This window comes from Calypte anna, chromosome 5A (genome assembly GCF_003957555.1).
Source record: "Calypte anna isolate BGI_N300 chromosome 5A, bCalAnn1_v1.p, whole genome shotgun sequence".
Taxonomy (NCBI): Eukaryota; Metazoa; Chordata; class Aves; order Apodiformes; family Trochilidae; genus Calypte; species Calypte anna.
Genome location: NC_044251.1, coordinates 7,442,339 through 7,455,817, shown reverse-complemented (window position 1 = coordinate 7,455,817; position 13,479 = coordinate 7,442,339). Strand labels below are relative to the sequence as shown.

Sequence of the window (13,479 nt, the reverse complement as noted above, 5' to 3'; positions counted from 1 at the left end):
CCTGGGAGAAGAGCCCAACACCCCCCTCCCTACAACCTCCTTGCAGGGAGCTGGAGAGGGCAATGAGCTCTCCCCTCAGCCTCCCCTTCTCCAAACTCAACATTCCCACTTCCCTCATTCTCTCCTCACAGGACTTGTTCTCCAGACCCTTCCCCACCTTGGTTCCCCTTCTCTGGACTCTCCCAGCTCCTCAATGTCCTTCTTGGAGTGAGGGGCCCAGAACTGAACCCTGAGCACAGGGACACCATCACTGCCCATCTCCTGATGGCCACACCACTCCTGACACAAGCCAGGATGCTGGTGGCCCTCTTGGCCACCTGGGCACACTGCTGGCTCACATTTATCTGGTTCTCAACCAGCACCCCCAGGTCCTTTTCCAGCTGGTACCTTTCCAGCCACTCCTCCCCAAACCTGCAGTGCTGCTGGGGTGGTTGTGACCCAAATGCAGGACCTGGCACTTGGCATTTTTGGACCTCAGCCCATGGATCCATCCTGTCCAGGTTCCTCCGCAGAGCATTCCAACCCTCAGGCAGACCAACATTGCCACCCAGTTTGGGGTCATCTCCAAACTTGCTGAGGAAGCCCTCAGTCCCCTCATCTAGATCACTGATGAAGATTTTGGACAGGACCAGCCCCAAAACTGAGCCCTGGGGAACAGCACTGGTGACCAGTCACCAACTGGGTTTAACTAATTTCTGACTGGTACCTTTCCTGTGGAATACTTCCAGTGCTATGGTAAAACCACTGTAAAACAACTCTTGATTTCTGTAGTCATCCCCTGAGTATCTTCCATGTTATATGAGAACCTTCTGTAGCAATAGATTCCTTTTGAGAGCAGTAGATTCTGAACCTTTGAGCAGGAGATTCTGATGTTTCCTATCTTGAGCATCCATCAAAAAGTACCATTTAGGAGGTGAAATGGGTTATCAAAGTGTAAACTGTACAACAAACTCGTGTTGCCTTGTTTGTCACTTTAGCCCAAGATTTAAAAGTTGCTTTTTAGATTTGTGTCAGTGTTGCTCAGGCAGTCTGGCAGAGTTTAGCCCAGGCTGTGTCTATAAATATCTATAAAGTTTTGATTCTCTTCCCATAATGATCCTGGAGTTGTTCATGATCCTTGTTGAATCCTTACGTTGTGCTTAAAGTCGTATTAGGAGACTGCACTTCAGAATTTGGTTGCTTTTTTTTTTTAAACACCTCCATCTCAGTTGCATCCTAAAGGTTTTCCTTCAGCTTGCAGTAATTTTCTGCAGCATACAACAAATTTCCTTTGTTTCATGGTACTGTGTCTTCTTTTGCTTTCAGATCCAAAGGGGTAATCCTGAATATTGCCTCAGCTGCAGGGATGTATCCAACACCACTTCTGACTCTTTACTCCTCAACCAAGGTAAGAGTTCTTTTCCACACTGAAATCAAGTGTCTAACACAAGCTGTAGGAATTCAGTGTTTTGGTGTCCATCTAGTGGTGCTTTTGTGAACTAAAAGTGCTTGGATTCTAACTTCAGGTTTTTCCAATAGTGGAAGCTGGGAGGTCAAGAGGAAAATTTACTGCAAAGGTTTACTGGGATGAAAATTACTGATTTCTATCAGGCATTCTACTTTCAGATGTTAAAGGATGGTAGTCTACCAAGCAAGCTTAGTATGAGGATGAGGGAGGACAGTGATTAAGTTTAATACACTTTATTATTTTGACTTAGAAGTTTTTTTCCCTAATTTTACTGAAGGTGTGTATCATATATATATATATATATATATATTATGAAGTAGGACTCTCTTTATGTTTGTCCTCCTTTTTAATTACTTGCCTTAAGTTCAGCATTTGAGGAAAGAGAAAGGAAAGAGTTTTAGGGCTCACCATTACCAAATATTCAACTTCCCTTGACCAGCTGACCATACATCCTAGAACAACTTGCCCAGAGAGGTGGTGGAAGCCCCATCCATCCCTGGAAGTTTTTAAGGCCAGGTTGGATGGGGCTCTGAGCAACCTGGGCTGGTGGAAGGTGTCCCTGCCCGTACAGGGTTTTTGGAACTAGATGATCTCAGAAGTCCCTTCCAACCCTGAAAATTCTATGATAATGTATCCCAGGATGTCATTTGATGTTCTTGACTGGATTATTGGCTTATCTTCTTCCTGGCAGCCACTGTAAATTCAAGGTTCTTTGCAGCAGGGCTGCTGCCCAGACAAAATTAAGGCATGGCTTTATCCTCCTCTTTATGCAGAACTTTGCCCTTTGCTCTGTGCCAGTCAAGACATCTCACGGTGTTTAAAAATAATCAAGTTTATCAGGGCTGTTCTGGACTGGAGCCCTGGTGTGTCAGCTGCTCCATCTGATGGCAGCTGCAGATATGCTGAGGGTGGGCTCTGTGTTTCCCTCATCTACAAAGCCAGTCCACCTCATTGCAGAAAGCAAGGTAGTTGGTCAAACATGATTTGCTGTTGTTAACTCTGTGTTGACTGTTCCTGATATCTTCTTGTCCTTTATGTGCTTGGAAGTGAATTCCAAGAGGAGGGCTCCATGATCTTTCCACAAACTGAGTTAAAGCTGATGGGGGTCATTCTTGCTTTTCCAAGGTGGGATATGTTATCCCTCTTCCAGCTGGCAGAGAACTCCCCCATTTTCTGTAGTTTTCCAGGTATTGTAGCTGGTTTGTATCCAGGCAGAGTTCTTTCAGGTCTCAAGGGAATCCATCTGGCTCCATGGATTTCAGCACATGGAGGTTTTATGAGTGGTCCCTAAATTGTTGCTTTCTCTTTGGTTAAACAAAGCTGGTGCATGCATATGCCAAAGGCCAGACAAGTGTTGAATACCTTAACCTTTCTCTGTCCTTTTTCCCTTGGTTGTCTCCTTAATCTATCAACATTTCTCTAGAAATCCTCTTGAAGCTGGTGTGCCTGTAGGGTCCTTTACTGCTCCCCTTAATGTCCTTTCCTATCTTAGGTTTTACTCCTAGGTACCCCATCATGTTTCATGTTTCTCTTATGTTATTCCTCCTTGGTTTTGTCTCTCATTTGCTCATTTTTAGTTCATCAAGAAGCTCCCCACTTAGCCAAACACTCCCAGTGAAATTTCCTGTCTTGTTCCCCAGTGGGCTGCTTTGGTTTGCCACTTCAGAAGTCACCAGATCTACATTCCAGGTTCAGTTTATCTGCTGTGGTTTCTCTTTGTGTCACTTGGACAATTTTGTCTTTCTACATCTGGGCTTTTTTTATTTTTCTTTTCCCAGAGGATACTTACAGGGTCTTCTAAAGTAACCCCCAAAAATGTCTCCAGGTAATGCTGTAAAGCACAGAATGTGGATACACAGTATGGAACTGAAGTATAAATGACAAAACTAAATGCAGGAGACATTTATTCTGCTAATATAGCAGCATTGGCACTCACTACAACTTTTTCAGGCACCCCTGGTAATTTCCTGAAGTACTCCAAGGATTTCTGAGCCTAGGGAGAACCTTGATGTGATGCAGAAACCTTCAGTAGTGTCATTCATGTTAGAACAGACCCGTGTTTCCTTGAGACTCTTATTTCCAGAAAGGAATTGATGCACACTGCTTTCTTAATTCTAAAGGAGGGGATATTTAAGTTTAGAAATCATGAAAGCTTGAATTAGTTTTAGCTGATAAAATTTTGCTCTTGAAATAGCTGCTTCCTGAGAACATAGTTCTTTGTTTTACTACAAAAAGTCACTTTTTGGCGTGGCAGTGCCTTCAGCTTTAGGGGAGGAATTGGGTTGCTGAGCTCAGTGATCATATTCATGACACTGCTTTGGCAAGAAGAATCTCAACTATTTCCTCCCCCTAAGAAACTCACAGGTTAAATAATCTGCTGATGCTCAGCACTGCTCATCTACCACAGCAAAATTAGTAAGCATGAATGTGACTCCCCTAATGTAGCCATAAAAACTCTATCTGCAATTTCTAGGTTTTTTTTTTTACCTCCTCTATATAGATTTAAAGCACAGTATCCTTCAGGTCTAAGTTAATGGGTTTTGCCAATTATCAGTAGCAGATGTAGTCCAACTTTCTAACCTTCCCATGGAGAATTCCCTCTCCCACAATATGAAGGGAGGCACTTTTCAAGCTATCAGCCCTGGTTTTAACAGGTTTGGAGTTTTTACCTGCATTAATACTGATGAGAAATGAATACTGATGATTTTTTTCCTTTCCAACCACACCCTTAGTATTTTGGTTTGTTACTGGACATCCAAGAAGTAGTTTTCTTTATGCAGGGGGGGATGCTCAATTAGAGAGTGTTTTGGAGGTAGAAAAGCCACTTCATCTTGAATAAAATCTTTGAGTAGAAAAGCTCCAAAGTGTGTCTGAATGTTGGTAGTTGCCTTTGCTTCTCATGAACATTCTCTTTATTGCAACCTCTGTGACCAGTAGAGAGGATGCTCTCTTTTTTCCATATATTTTGGAGCAGTAATTGATTTCAGGACTCTGCCATGTAGAAATAGTTAAAAATTGCATGACCAAAAGCCTAGAAGTCAATGTAGTTACTAATTTATTTTTAATACATCAATGATATGCTCTGCATTAAAAAAAAATAAAAATAATCTACCTGCTGCACAGCAAAATTTAGTGCTCTTGTAGATCTTATTTGTGCTGAGGAAAGTGTTTGTAGAAATAGCCCAGCAGTGTGGGAGTTTCTTTTGCTCCTTTTATAGGCTGTGTTCTGTGGGGTGACCTCAACAGGAAAACCAGCACTGGGAAAAACCTTTGAGCACTGGTTTCAGCTGGGACTTGTGTGAATCCAGTGATGTGGTCAGCATGGAAAGAATTCAAAGCAGATGCTGGAGTTTTCTGTTTGAACCTGGGCTGAAGCAAATGCTTCTTAGGGACTTGAATGACATGGATAAAATGGTTTTAATTCCTTCAGCTGAAGTTACTCCGTACTGCTTGGCTCTATTATTTCACTAAAACAAGAAACCACAGGAAAACCTGGTGTTTTGTCTCACTGGACTGCAGGAGGGAAAAATGGAAAGGTGGTTGGGAAGAACCTGGGGTGGGGGAATCTCTGCTGGTTTCAACTGATGGAGAGCCTTGGGTTCTTAGGACAGTACTTGGGTTCTTAGAACAAGACTTGGATTATTAGGACAATACTGGGGTTATTAGGACAGTACTTGGACTATTTGGACAAGATGGGTTATTTGGACAAGACGTGGGTTATTAGGACAATACTGGGGTTATTAGGACAAGACCTGGGTTCTTAGGACAGTACTTGGATTATTAGGCCAATACTTGGATTATTAGGACAACACCTGGGTTATTAGGACAATACTTGGGTTATTAGGACAGTACCTGGGTTATTAGGACAAGACTTGGGTTATTAGGACAATACCTGGGTTATTAGGACAATACTGGGGTTACTATGATAATACTGGGGTTATTAGGACAATACTTGGGTTATTAGGACAATACTTGGATTATTAGGATAATGCTTGGATTATAAGGACAGTACTTGGGTTAGTAGGACAATACTGGGGTTATTAGGACAAGACTTTCCTGTTGTGGTGGTGGAGGTGGCTGTATCAGAGCCAGGGGCATCTTGAAGGCATGAAGTGGCATCCACCTTTGAAGCCTTTTCACTTTCTTGTGACTTTTCATCTTCAAAAATTCTAGAAGCCTGGGGGAGAATCTGGTAAGTGGACTTCAGGACTAGGAAGCAGCAGCACCACATAGGGAGGCATTTCTTAAAATATAAATGCAGAAGACAAAATATTTAAACACTAACCATGCCCAATAGAAACCTCCTTAAATCACTCTTTAAAAAACAATTCTACAGGTCTGACATAAGCAGTGGACAGTGCGAGCATACAAAGTCTTTATTTTTTTTTTTAACTAGGCCTTATGTAACTAATTAATCCCTTTTCCTCCTAAATGAAGAAATATTTTGATTTGTTACTATTAGCCTTCTGTAAAAACGCTTTATAAACAGAGGCTTTCTACTCAGATGGCATTCCTCTAATATCCAAAGTTTCTTTGACAACCTAAGCTTTTTTCTCTTTGAAAACAGGAGCTATAAATAGCAATAAAAACGTGCAAACTTAAGAGTTTCCCTTTTCATCTGAACCAAGCTGCATCTTTTCCTCTCCAGGCTTTTGTGGATTATTTCTCCAGAGGCCTCCATGCAGAATACAAGAGCAAGGGCATCATTGTGCAGGTGAGTGCTTGGTTTCATGGCACCCCGGTTACCACAGCAACCTGGGGGGCTTGGGAACAAAAAAAAAAAATCAGAATATTCTGTTATTCAGGAAGATGTGACACGAAATAAGCGTAAGGGTTGCCTTTGATCCTATTAGTTTGCTTAAGTTAAGAGTGGTGCTGAACGGGGCTGCATCAAAATGGCAGCCGGTCACTAGTGGTGTCCCCCAGGGATCAGTGTTGGGCCCAGTGCTGTTTAATATCTTAATTGATGATTTAGATGAGGGGATTGAGTCCATCATCAGCAAATTTGCAGATGACACTAAGCTGGGGGGGAAGTGTGGATCAGCTGGAAGGCAGGAGGGCTCTGCAGAGGGACCTGGACAGACTGGAGAGTTGGGCTGATTCCAATGGGATGAGGTTCAACACAACAACCCCCTGGGGAGCTCCAGGCTGGGCACAGAGTGGCAGAAAGGGACCTGGGAGTCTGGATTGCCAGGAAGCTGAACATGAGCCAGCAGTGTGCCCAGGTGGCCAAGAAGGCCAATGGCATCCTGGCCTGGATCAGGAACAGTGTGGCCAGCAGGTCCAGGGAAGGGATTCTGCCCCTGTACTCAGCCCTGGTGAGGCCACACCTCGAGTACTGTGTCCAGTTCTGGGCCCCTCAGCTCAGGAAGGAGATTGAGGTGCTGGAGCAGGTCCAAAGGAGGCAACCAGGCTGGTGAAGGGACTCAAGCACAGACCCTATGAGGAGAGGCTGAGGGAGCTGGGGGTGTTCAGGCTGGAGAAGAGGAGGCTCAGGGGAGACCTCATCACTCTCTACAACTCCCTGAAAGGAGGTTGGAGCCGGGGAGGTTGGTCTCTTTTCCCAGGCAACTCTCAGCAAGACAAGAGGGCACGGTCTCAAGTTGTGCCAGGGGAGGTTTAGGTTGGATATTAGAAAGAATTTCTTTACAGAGAGGGTGATCGGAATGGGCTGCCCAGGGAAGTAGTGGATTCTCCATGTCTGGAGATATTTCAAAAGAGACTGGATGTGGCACTCAGTGCCATGGTCTAGCAACCACAACGATGGGTCAAGGGTTGGACTTGATGATCTCTGAGGTCCCTTCCAACCCAGCCAATTCTATGATTCTATGGGCAATTTTAAGCAGGCAGTGTCCTCGTCCCCAACTTTGGTTTAAGTACTCTTGTCAGGCTGAAAGGAAAGCAAAGAAGAGAGGGGAAAAAAAAAAAAAGCCAGCCTGTTCTGTGTGCTGTGAAGCCTGGGGATCAAGCAGTGCTAATGTCTGGTTGCTTTTTCAAATAGCCCCCTGCACAAGTGTTGGCCCTTTGGTGCTGTGCAGTGGCTGAGCTGGGCAATGCAGTTCCCTCCTGAGGTGTGTTCAGAGGAGAGGAAGACAGAAAATAAATCTTAACTCTGTCTTGCCACTCTGTGTGGTGGTGATGAATTGTTTTTTTAATTAGGATTTTGATTAGGATTGTTTTCTTTTGAAAAGAACTAAGCTAGAGTTTTAGTTTAGAAATGTAGTCTGAAAATGGGACTGAGGCTTAGGTAGCTGTGCTGTTATGGTAACACAATGAGTAGTTTTCTTATCCAAGCATTTGTAGCTTTTGGTGACCTTAAAGCAATACTTAATGTTCATACTTCTAGAATTTAGATGTCCCATTTTTTTTCTCTCCATTTGAAAGTGGACTCGTGCAGTATATTTTTGAAAGCCCTCTTTATAGAGAGAAGGGCACAGTTTTTATGTTCTAAGGGGAAGGAATGGGCAGACATATTAATTTTTCTCTTTGTGGTGGTCAAAGTCCTGTTGAAATACACACAGGTAAATAGTCAATGAGGGTTCAAGTGCTCCTTTTCCCCCTGTGCTAGGCTTGTGAGAGCATGATAGTGAGGTTGATGTTTCTGAGGTCAAGCACATGTGCTCAGTATTCTGTAAGATGCTGTCACGGGGGAAAGAAGTTCCCAAATGGTAACTTGCCCAAATACACTGAGTTTTGAGATGGTACTCTCATTTTGAGATGCTTTTGTGTTGCCTAAGTGGACACACACTTCTCTGAGACCTCAGAGCTCCCTGCTGGGGGAATGGAAGCACAGGGACTGTGTGAATGGAATCACTAACAGAGCCACAAATCAGCTGCCAACGTTTTAGGATCTCCTTGTCCAAGAGGTGAGGTTCCAGCCTCTCAAAGCTGGGGAGATCTGGTGTGGCAATATCTGGATGAGTGGCTCTAGACCAGGGCTTTGTGATTCCATTTTTTTCGAGGCCATCATTGAGGAAAAGTTGAAAGCAATGCTAAATCCATGACTAGAGGAAAGAAGATTTTTTTTCCCCAGTGTGCATGCATCCCTGCATTCCCTTTCCTTCTCCAGTGCAGGAGGTAGCTGGCATGTGGGTTTGGATCCCCAGTGTCTTTCTCAACCCATACCCATGCTGCTTCCTTTTCCATTATGCCAGGATTCCTTTTGCCAGGATTCATTTCCATTATGCCAGGATTTATTCCTTGTGTCCTTGAGGTCTTCCACTGTGGTCCTGATTGCTGCTCCTTCCTCCAAGTCCTCCTGTGCAGTTACCAGCTTCATGTCCCAGGTCTCCTGATGTTGTTCCTTTCCTCCTGCCTTGTGGTTCTGTACAGGTGCCAAACTGAGGAGCTGTTACTCAAGTATTAAATCCCCATCCTGGGTTCTACACCTCCTTCCCAAGCACACACGGGGAGTTCACTCCAAAGAAATAACACAGCATTTTCTGTGAAAAAGCTGGAATGGAGTTTTGTATTCACAAATGTTAAGAAAGGCTTTTCAGCCATAGCATTGCAAGAGCAGTTTTTTTAGGGCTCCAACTGGGGATGCTGAGTGTCAGCAGACCACTGATCTACCCTTCCCACTCCAAATGTGTCCCACAAGATTCCCAATTTAAAATGCTTTGGATATTGATCTTACAACGAGAGTCACAAAGAAGGCTGCTGGAGCTGGAATTCAGTAGGCAGGCTCCCTAATTTCCAAGGATTTTTGTTTCTGGGAGGATCTGTGAGTTAATCTGAAAGCATTCTCTGCTTAACATGACCTTTCCCTCTGTGCAGAGTGTTCTACCATATTATGTGGTAACAAAACTCTCCAAAATCCGGAAAGCAACCTTTGATAAGCCCACTCCTGAAACCTATGTCAGAGCTGCCTTGGGCACAGTGGGTCTGCAGTCCCAAACCAACGGGTGCCTGCCCCATGCCCTCATGGTAAGTCACCTTGGAAAATCTGGAATATCCTTTATAGGTTTTTATTATGCAAGCATTCAGGGTCAGGTGGGATGGGGCTTGGGGCTTGGGCTGGTGGGAGGTGTCCCTGCCCATGGAGGGGGTTGGCACTGGGTGGTCTTTAAGAACCCTTCCAACCCATTCTGTGATTATTTGAATTATTTTTAATATGGAGTATATTTTTATCAGATTCTAATCATAATTTGGAAATTCTTGTGTGTGCTAGTAGCTGTTCAATCTTGCCTAGTACGAGATGGAAAAAGCTGAGACTTTCCCCCCCTCCCTCACATTTTTTTAATCTTTTTTAGGCATGGATCTTTTCTCTTCTACCTACACCTTCTGTCATTAATTTTCTCATGAAAACAAACAAGCAAATACGGGCTCGTTACTTGAAGAAAATGAAGGAGAAATAAGTCAGAAGCAACTTGATCTCAGAAACCTGGGGCTCCTGTAGGTTCCATGCCCACGCTGCAGCATCAAGTAGTTCCCAAAGTCTTCAATCCTAGGTGTACTTTCTAACAAACAAAACATTCATGTGCTGAAGACACAGGTGAAACAGGACCTTTAACTTCTAATATTGATTAAAAAATAGGCTTTATTTGTTTATAGCTGTTATTGGGGGTGGGAAGTGCTTTGGACAAGAAGTACTTACAAGGACTTGATCAGGGTGTTGTGGCCATCACATCTATGTATTCTGCACATGGGTAAAAGTCAGAAAAATAGTAGTTCTTACCTATTTCTGGACATGTGTGGGGGAGTGGGAAGGAAGCATATTTATTTTAAAAAGGTAACCTAGCACTATTGACAGAGTGTAACTTTTTCCCAGCTCAGGTTTTGGGTACTTACAAGGATTCTGTATTTTCAGCCAGCTCACAACTGCTCCCCTGCTTGCACAGTCCAGTGTGGTTTTTGGTTAGGAACTTCAGGGAAATGGACCAAACCCCAAAATGAGTGTAATTGCTCATCTATAAATATATACATAAAACCACGTTGCAAAAAGTATTAAAATTCCTTGGTTCTTGAGTATGGATTCTAACTTTTCAGTAATATATAATCTGTATGATTCATAATAACATTTTTAAAAGTTCAGTGCCTGCTCTTTGTAATAGGTGGTGGTAACACGATGTAGATAAATGTCACAAGTTTTGTTTTTTGCTGGTTGCTATGTAAAAGATTATGGGCACTTTAAATGCAGAGCTTGAAATGAGTTATTCTTCTTGCTAGCAATGATGTTTAAATTCTTTTTGAGGTAATGTATCAGTCTGGTTTTTGGTGAGACCCTTTGAAATGTTAATCCTGAATATTTGAGACAGCTTTAAAAATGAGAACTTCTCTAAATGTAGAAAAATTTAAAATTCTTTTTAATTTGTGTTCAAATTAACTGATTAGTTTCATGGTTCTGTTCTGAAATCGGATGCTCCAGTGAGGATGAAATTACCCAACTCCAGGAGATACAGGAATCAGATTATATGAGAAACCTGCACTGCTGTTGTCAGTATTTGTGTACTCTTTTAATAAAAAAGACTTTGACATCTAACAGTCCTTTTTATCAACATAAAACATACCAAAACTTACAAGGCAAATCAAATTGCAAGCAGGTACCAATGTTTTCTGTGGTGACCTCCTGTGGCTGAAGAGTGGAGGTTGTTTTCTGTCCTTGAAATAATAATTTCAAGCTCTGGTTTTGAAGTAAAATAAGTTCTACTGAGACATGATTTGGGGCTAACCTTTCTGTACATTGAAAAAACCTGAATACCGATGCAATGGTGCTGATCAAATATGAGATGCAGATCCTATTCCATAGCTTTCTTAATTTTTTGGAACAGGGATGGTGAAGTCAGTGGTATTAAGTTCTGTAAGAGCTTGGTTTGCTCTGGATCTGATGTGGAAGGATTTGACTAAAAAGTCTGTATGTCCTTGACTTTATAAGACAAATAAAATGGAATTCACTCTCTACCTTTGGGTTTGTTCCTTTGTCCTGGTTTTTCACCAAGATAGAATCCTAGACTCAATTTTCAAGGAAGCTGCATGTTTCAGAAGACTGCAGCACCCGATCCTCTGAGAACAAAGTTGGCACTTTGGTTTAGTCTGTGGTCAGCCACAGTGTGTGGGTTTCTGTAGGGGCCAAGTTCTTTAGCAGTTTGGGATTATCCAGGTGATAATACAATAATAATAAATAATAATAATACATCTGGCCAACAGAGGCATTCAATAGTATAACCATCATGCTCACTATAAACTGGGAAGTTGGATGGGGCTATGTCTCTTTCCTCAGTGGCTACCATCTCTGGAGGTCTCCTCTGTCCTTCTGCTCCCCTGTGACCATCACACTTTCACTAGAGCTGTGGTGCTTGCACAGTTTGCTAAGTAGAACTTTGTGTATTTTATGTTACTTAGATTTTACTACTGTTTTTATAAAGGTTTCCATTTCAGCCAGATGTGTCTCCTTTCCTTTTCCTCATTTCCCCTTCTTGGGGATAAGAAAAACTGACCGAAGACATCCTTAAAATGATTGCCTGTTCATTCAAATACCTGATTGTCCTTTAGTGTATATATAATAATGGCATTTAAATTACTGTATTTTTACTTGTCAAAGCCCCAAAGCTTTTATTAATGTCTTTTCCTGGCTGTTACCTATTTTACAGCGCTGATATTTTAAAATCACTGCAACGCAGAGTGAACTGCTAATGAGAACTATTAATTAAGCTATTAATAAGAGCTATTTCTAGATAATTTTTTGAGCACTGAAGGTCTTTGAGAAGAGCTGTGTTTACCCATTTGGCACTGCAGCTGTGGTCCATGTGGTTGTGGGACCTGATGCTCACTCTGCTCCACTGCCCTGTATTTGCTTCCCACTCCCACCCTTCCTCTGTTTTCCAGACTGCAGCAAGGAGTCACTTTCTGCCCTTAAATTGCCTTGGCTTTGCTTCTAAATTTCATCTTGCTGAGTTGATAGGAGTTCAGGTTCTTGGAAATAAACTCGAGATGGGTTTGGGTTTCCCTGTGGTGCAATTCCTGTGTCTTCCCAACTCTGCTCCAAATCAGTGTTTTTTTGCCAGTGATTCCGTGCAGGAACTGGGGTGAGTTTGCAGTCCCGTGTTTGATTGGGAAAGGCAGAGCAGGAGTTGGAAAGATCTTCTGCTCCCCAGGAAGAAGGGAATGGTGGGGAGGCAGCTGCATCCTGGAGGAGCAGAGCTCAGGGGCTGCTGCCATCACTGAGCCTGGGACAGGGTGGGCAATGGGGTCCTGGTGTCCTTCTCTCGAGGTGTAAATGGAGAGGTGTGTGCTGCTTCTCTCTGAAAACGAGTCAAAAACTGGAATGCGTCCAGAGGAGAGGAGGCTGGAGCAGCTCCCTGGGAATCCGGGGTGAGGGATTGGGGTTGTGGAGCCTGGAGGAGGCTCCTAGGTGAGCTCAGAGCAACCTTCCAATATCTGAAGGGGCTACAAGAAAGGTGGGGGAGGGCTTTGGACACGGGGGTTAGGGAGAGGAGAAGGGGAAATGGTTTCCAAGTGGGAGAGGGGAGATGGAGGTTGGAGATGAGGAAGAAATTCTTTGGGGTGAGGGTGGTGGAGTCCCCATCCCTGGAGGCATTGAAAAGGCATTTGGAGCTGGTCCTTAAGGCCATGGGTTAGGAGTTGGCTGTGGTGTTGGTGCAAGGTTGGGCTGGAGGAGCTTGGAGGTCTCTTCCAAGCTCAGCATTCTGTGCTGAGCCTCTGTGCCAGGTTTCCCAGGGAAGCTGTGGCTGCCCCATCCCTGGCAGTGTCTCAGGTCAGGTTGGATGGGGCTTGGAGCAACCTGGGCTGGTGGGAGGTGTCCCTGCCCATGGAAACGGGTTGGAATTGGATGAGAATTGAGATCCCTTCCAACCCAAACCATTCCGTAAGGAAGAAATTCTTTGGTGTGAGGGTGCCGAGCTCTTGTCCCAGGTTTCCCAGGGAAGTTGTGTCGGCCCCATCCTTGCCAGTGCTGAGAGTCCGGGGCAGGGCAGAAGGTCCCCGCAAAGCGGAGACGGTCCCCGAGCAGGGCTGAACGTCCCGGATAGGGCTGAACGTCCCCGGGAAGTGCTTTATGTCCCCGTCAGGCTCCG

At 43.9% G+C, this 13,479-nt stretch overlaps 1 protein-coding gene across 1 annotated transcript in view; it reads left to right on the top strand.

Moving 5' to 3' along the window:
* The window catches only part of HSD17B12 (hydroxysteroid 17-beta dehydrogenase 12), an 84,442-nt gene extending 73,095 nt beyond the window's left edge, over positions 1 to 11,347 (top strand). The window contains 4 exon segments of the mRNA XM_030451933.1: positions 1,306 to 1,387; positions 6,096 to 6,161; positions 9,224 to 9,373; positions 9,700 to 11,347. Coding sequence (XP_030307793.1) covers positions 1,306 to 1,387; positions 6,096 to 6,161; positions 9,224 to 9,373; positions 9,700 to 9,804 — 403 coding nt within the window. The 3' untranslated portion in view covers positions 9,805 to 11,347.
* Positions 11,348 to 13,479: the final 2,132 nt, after the last annotated feature.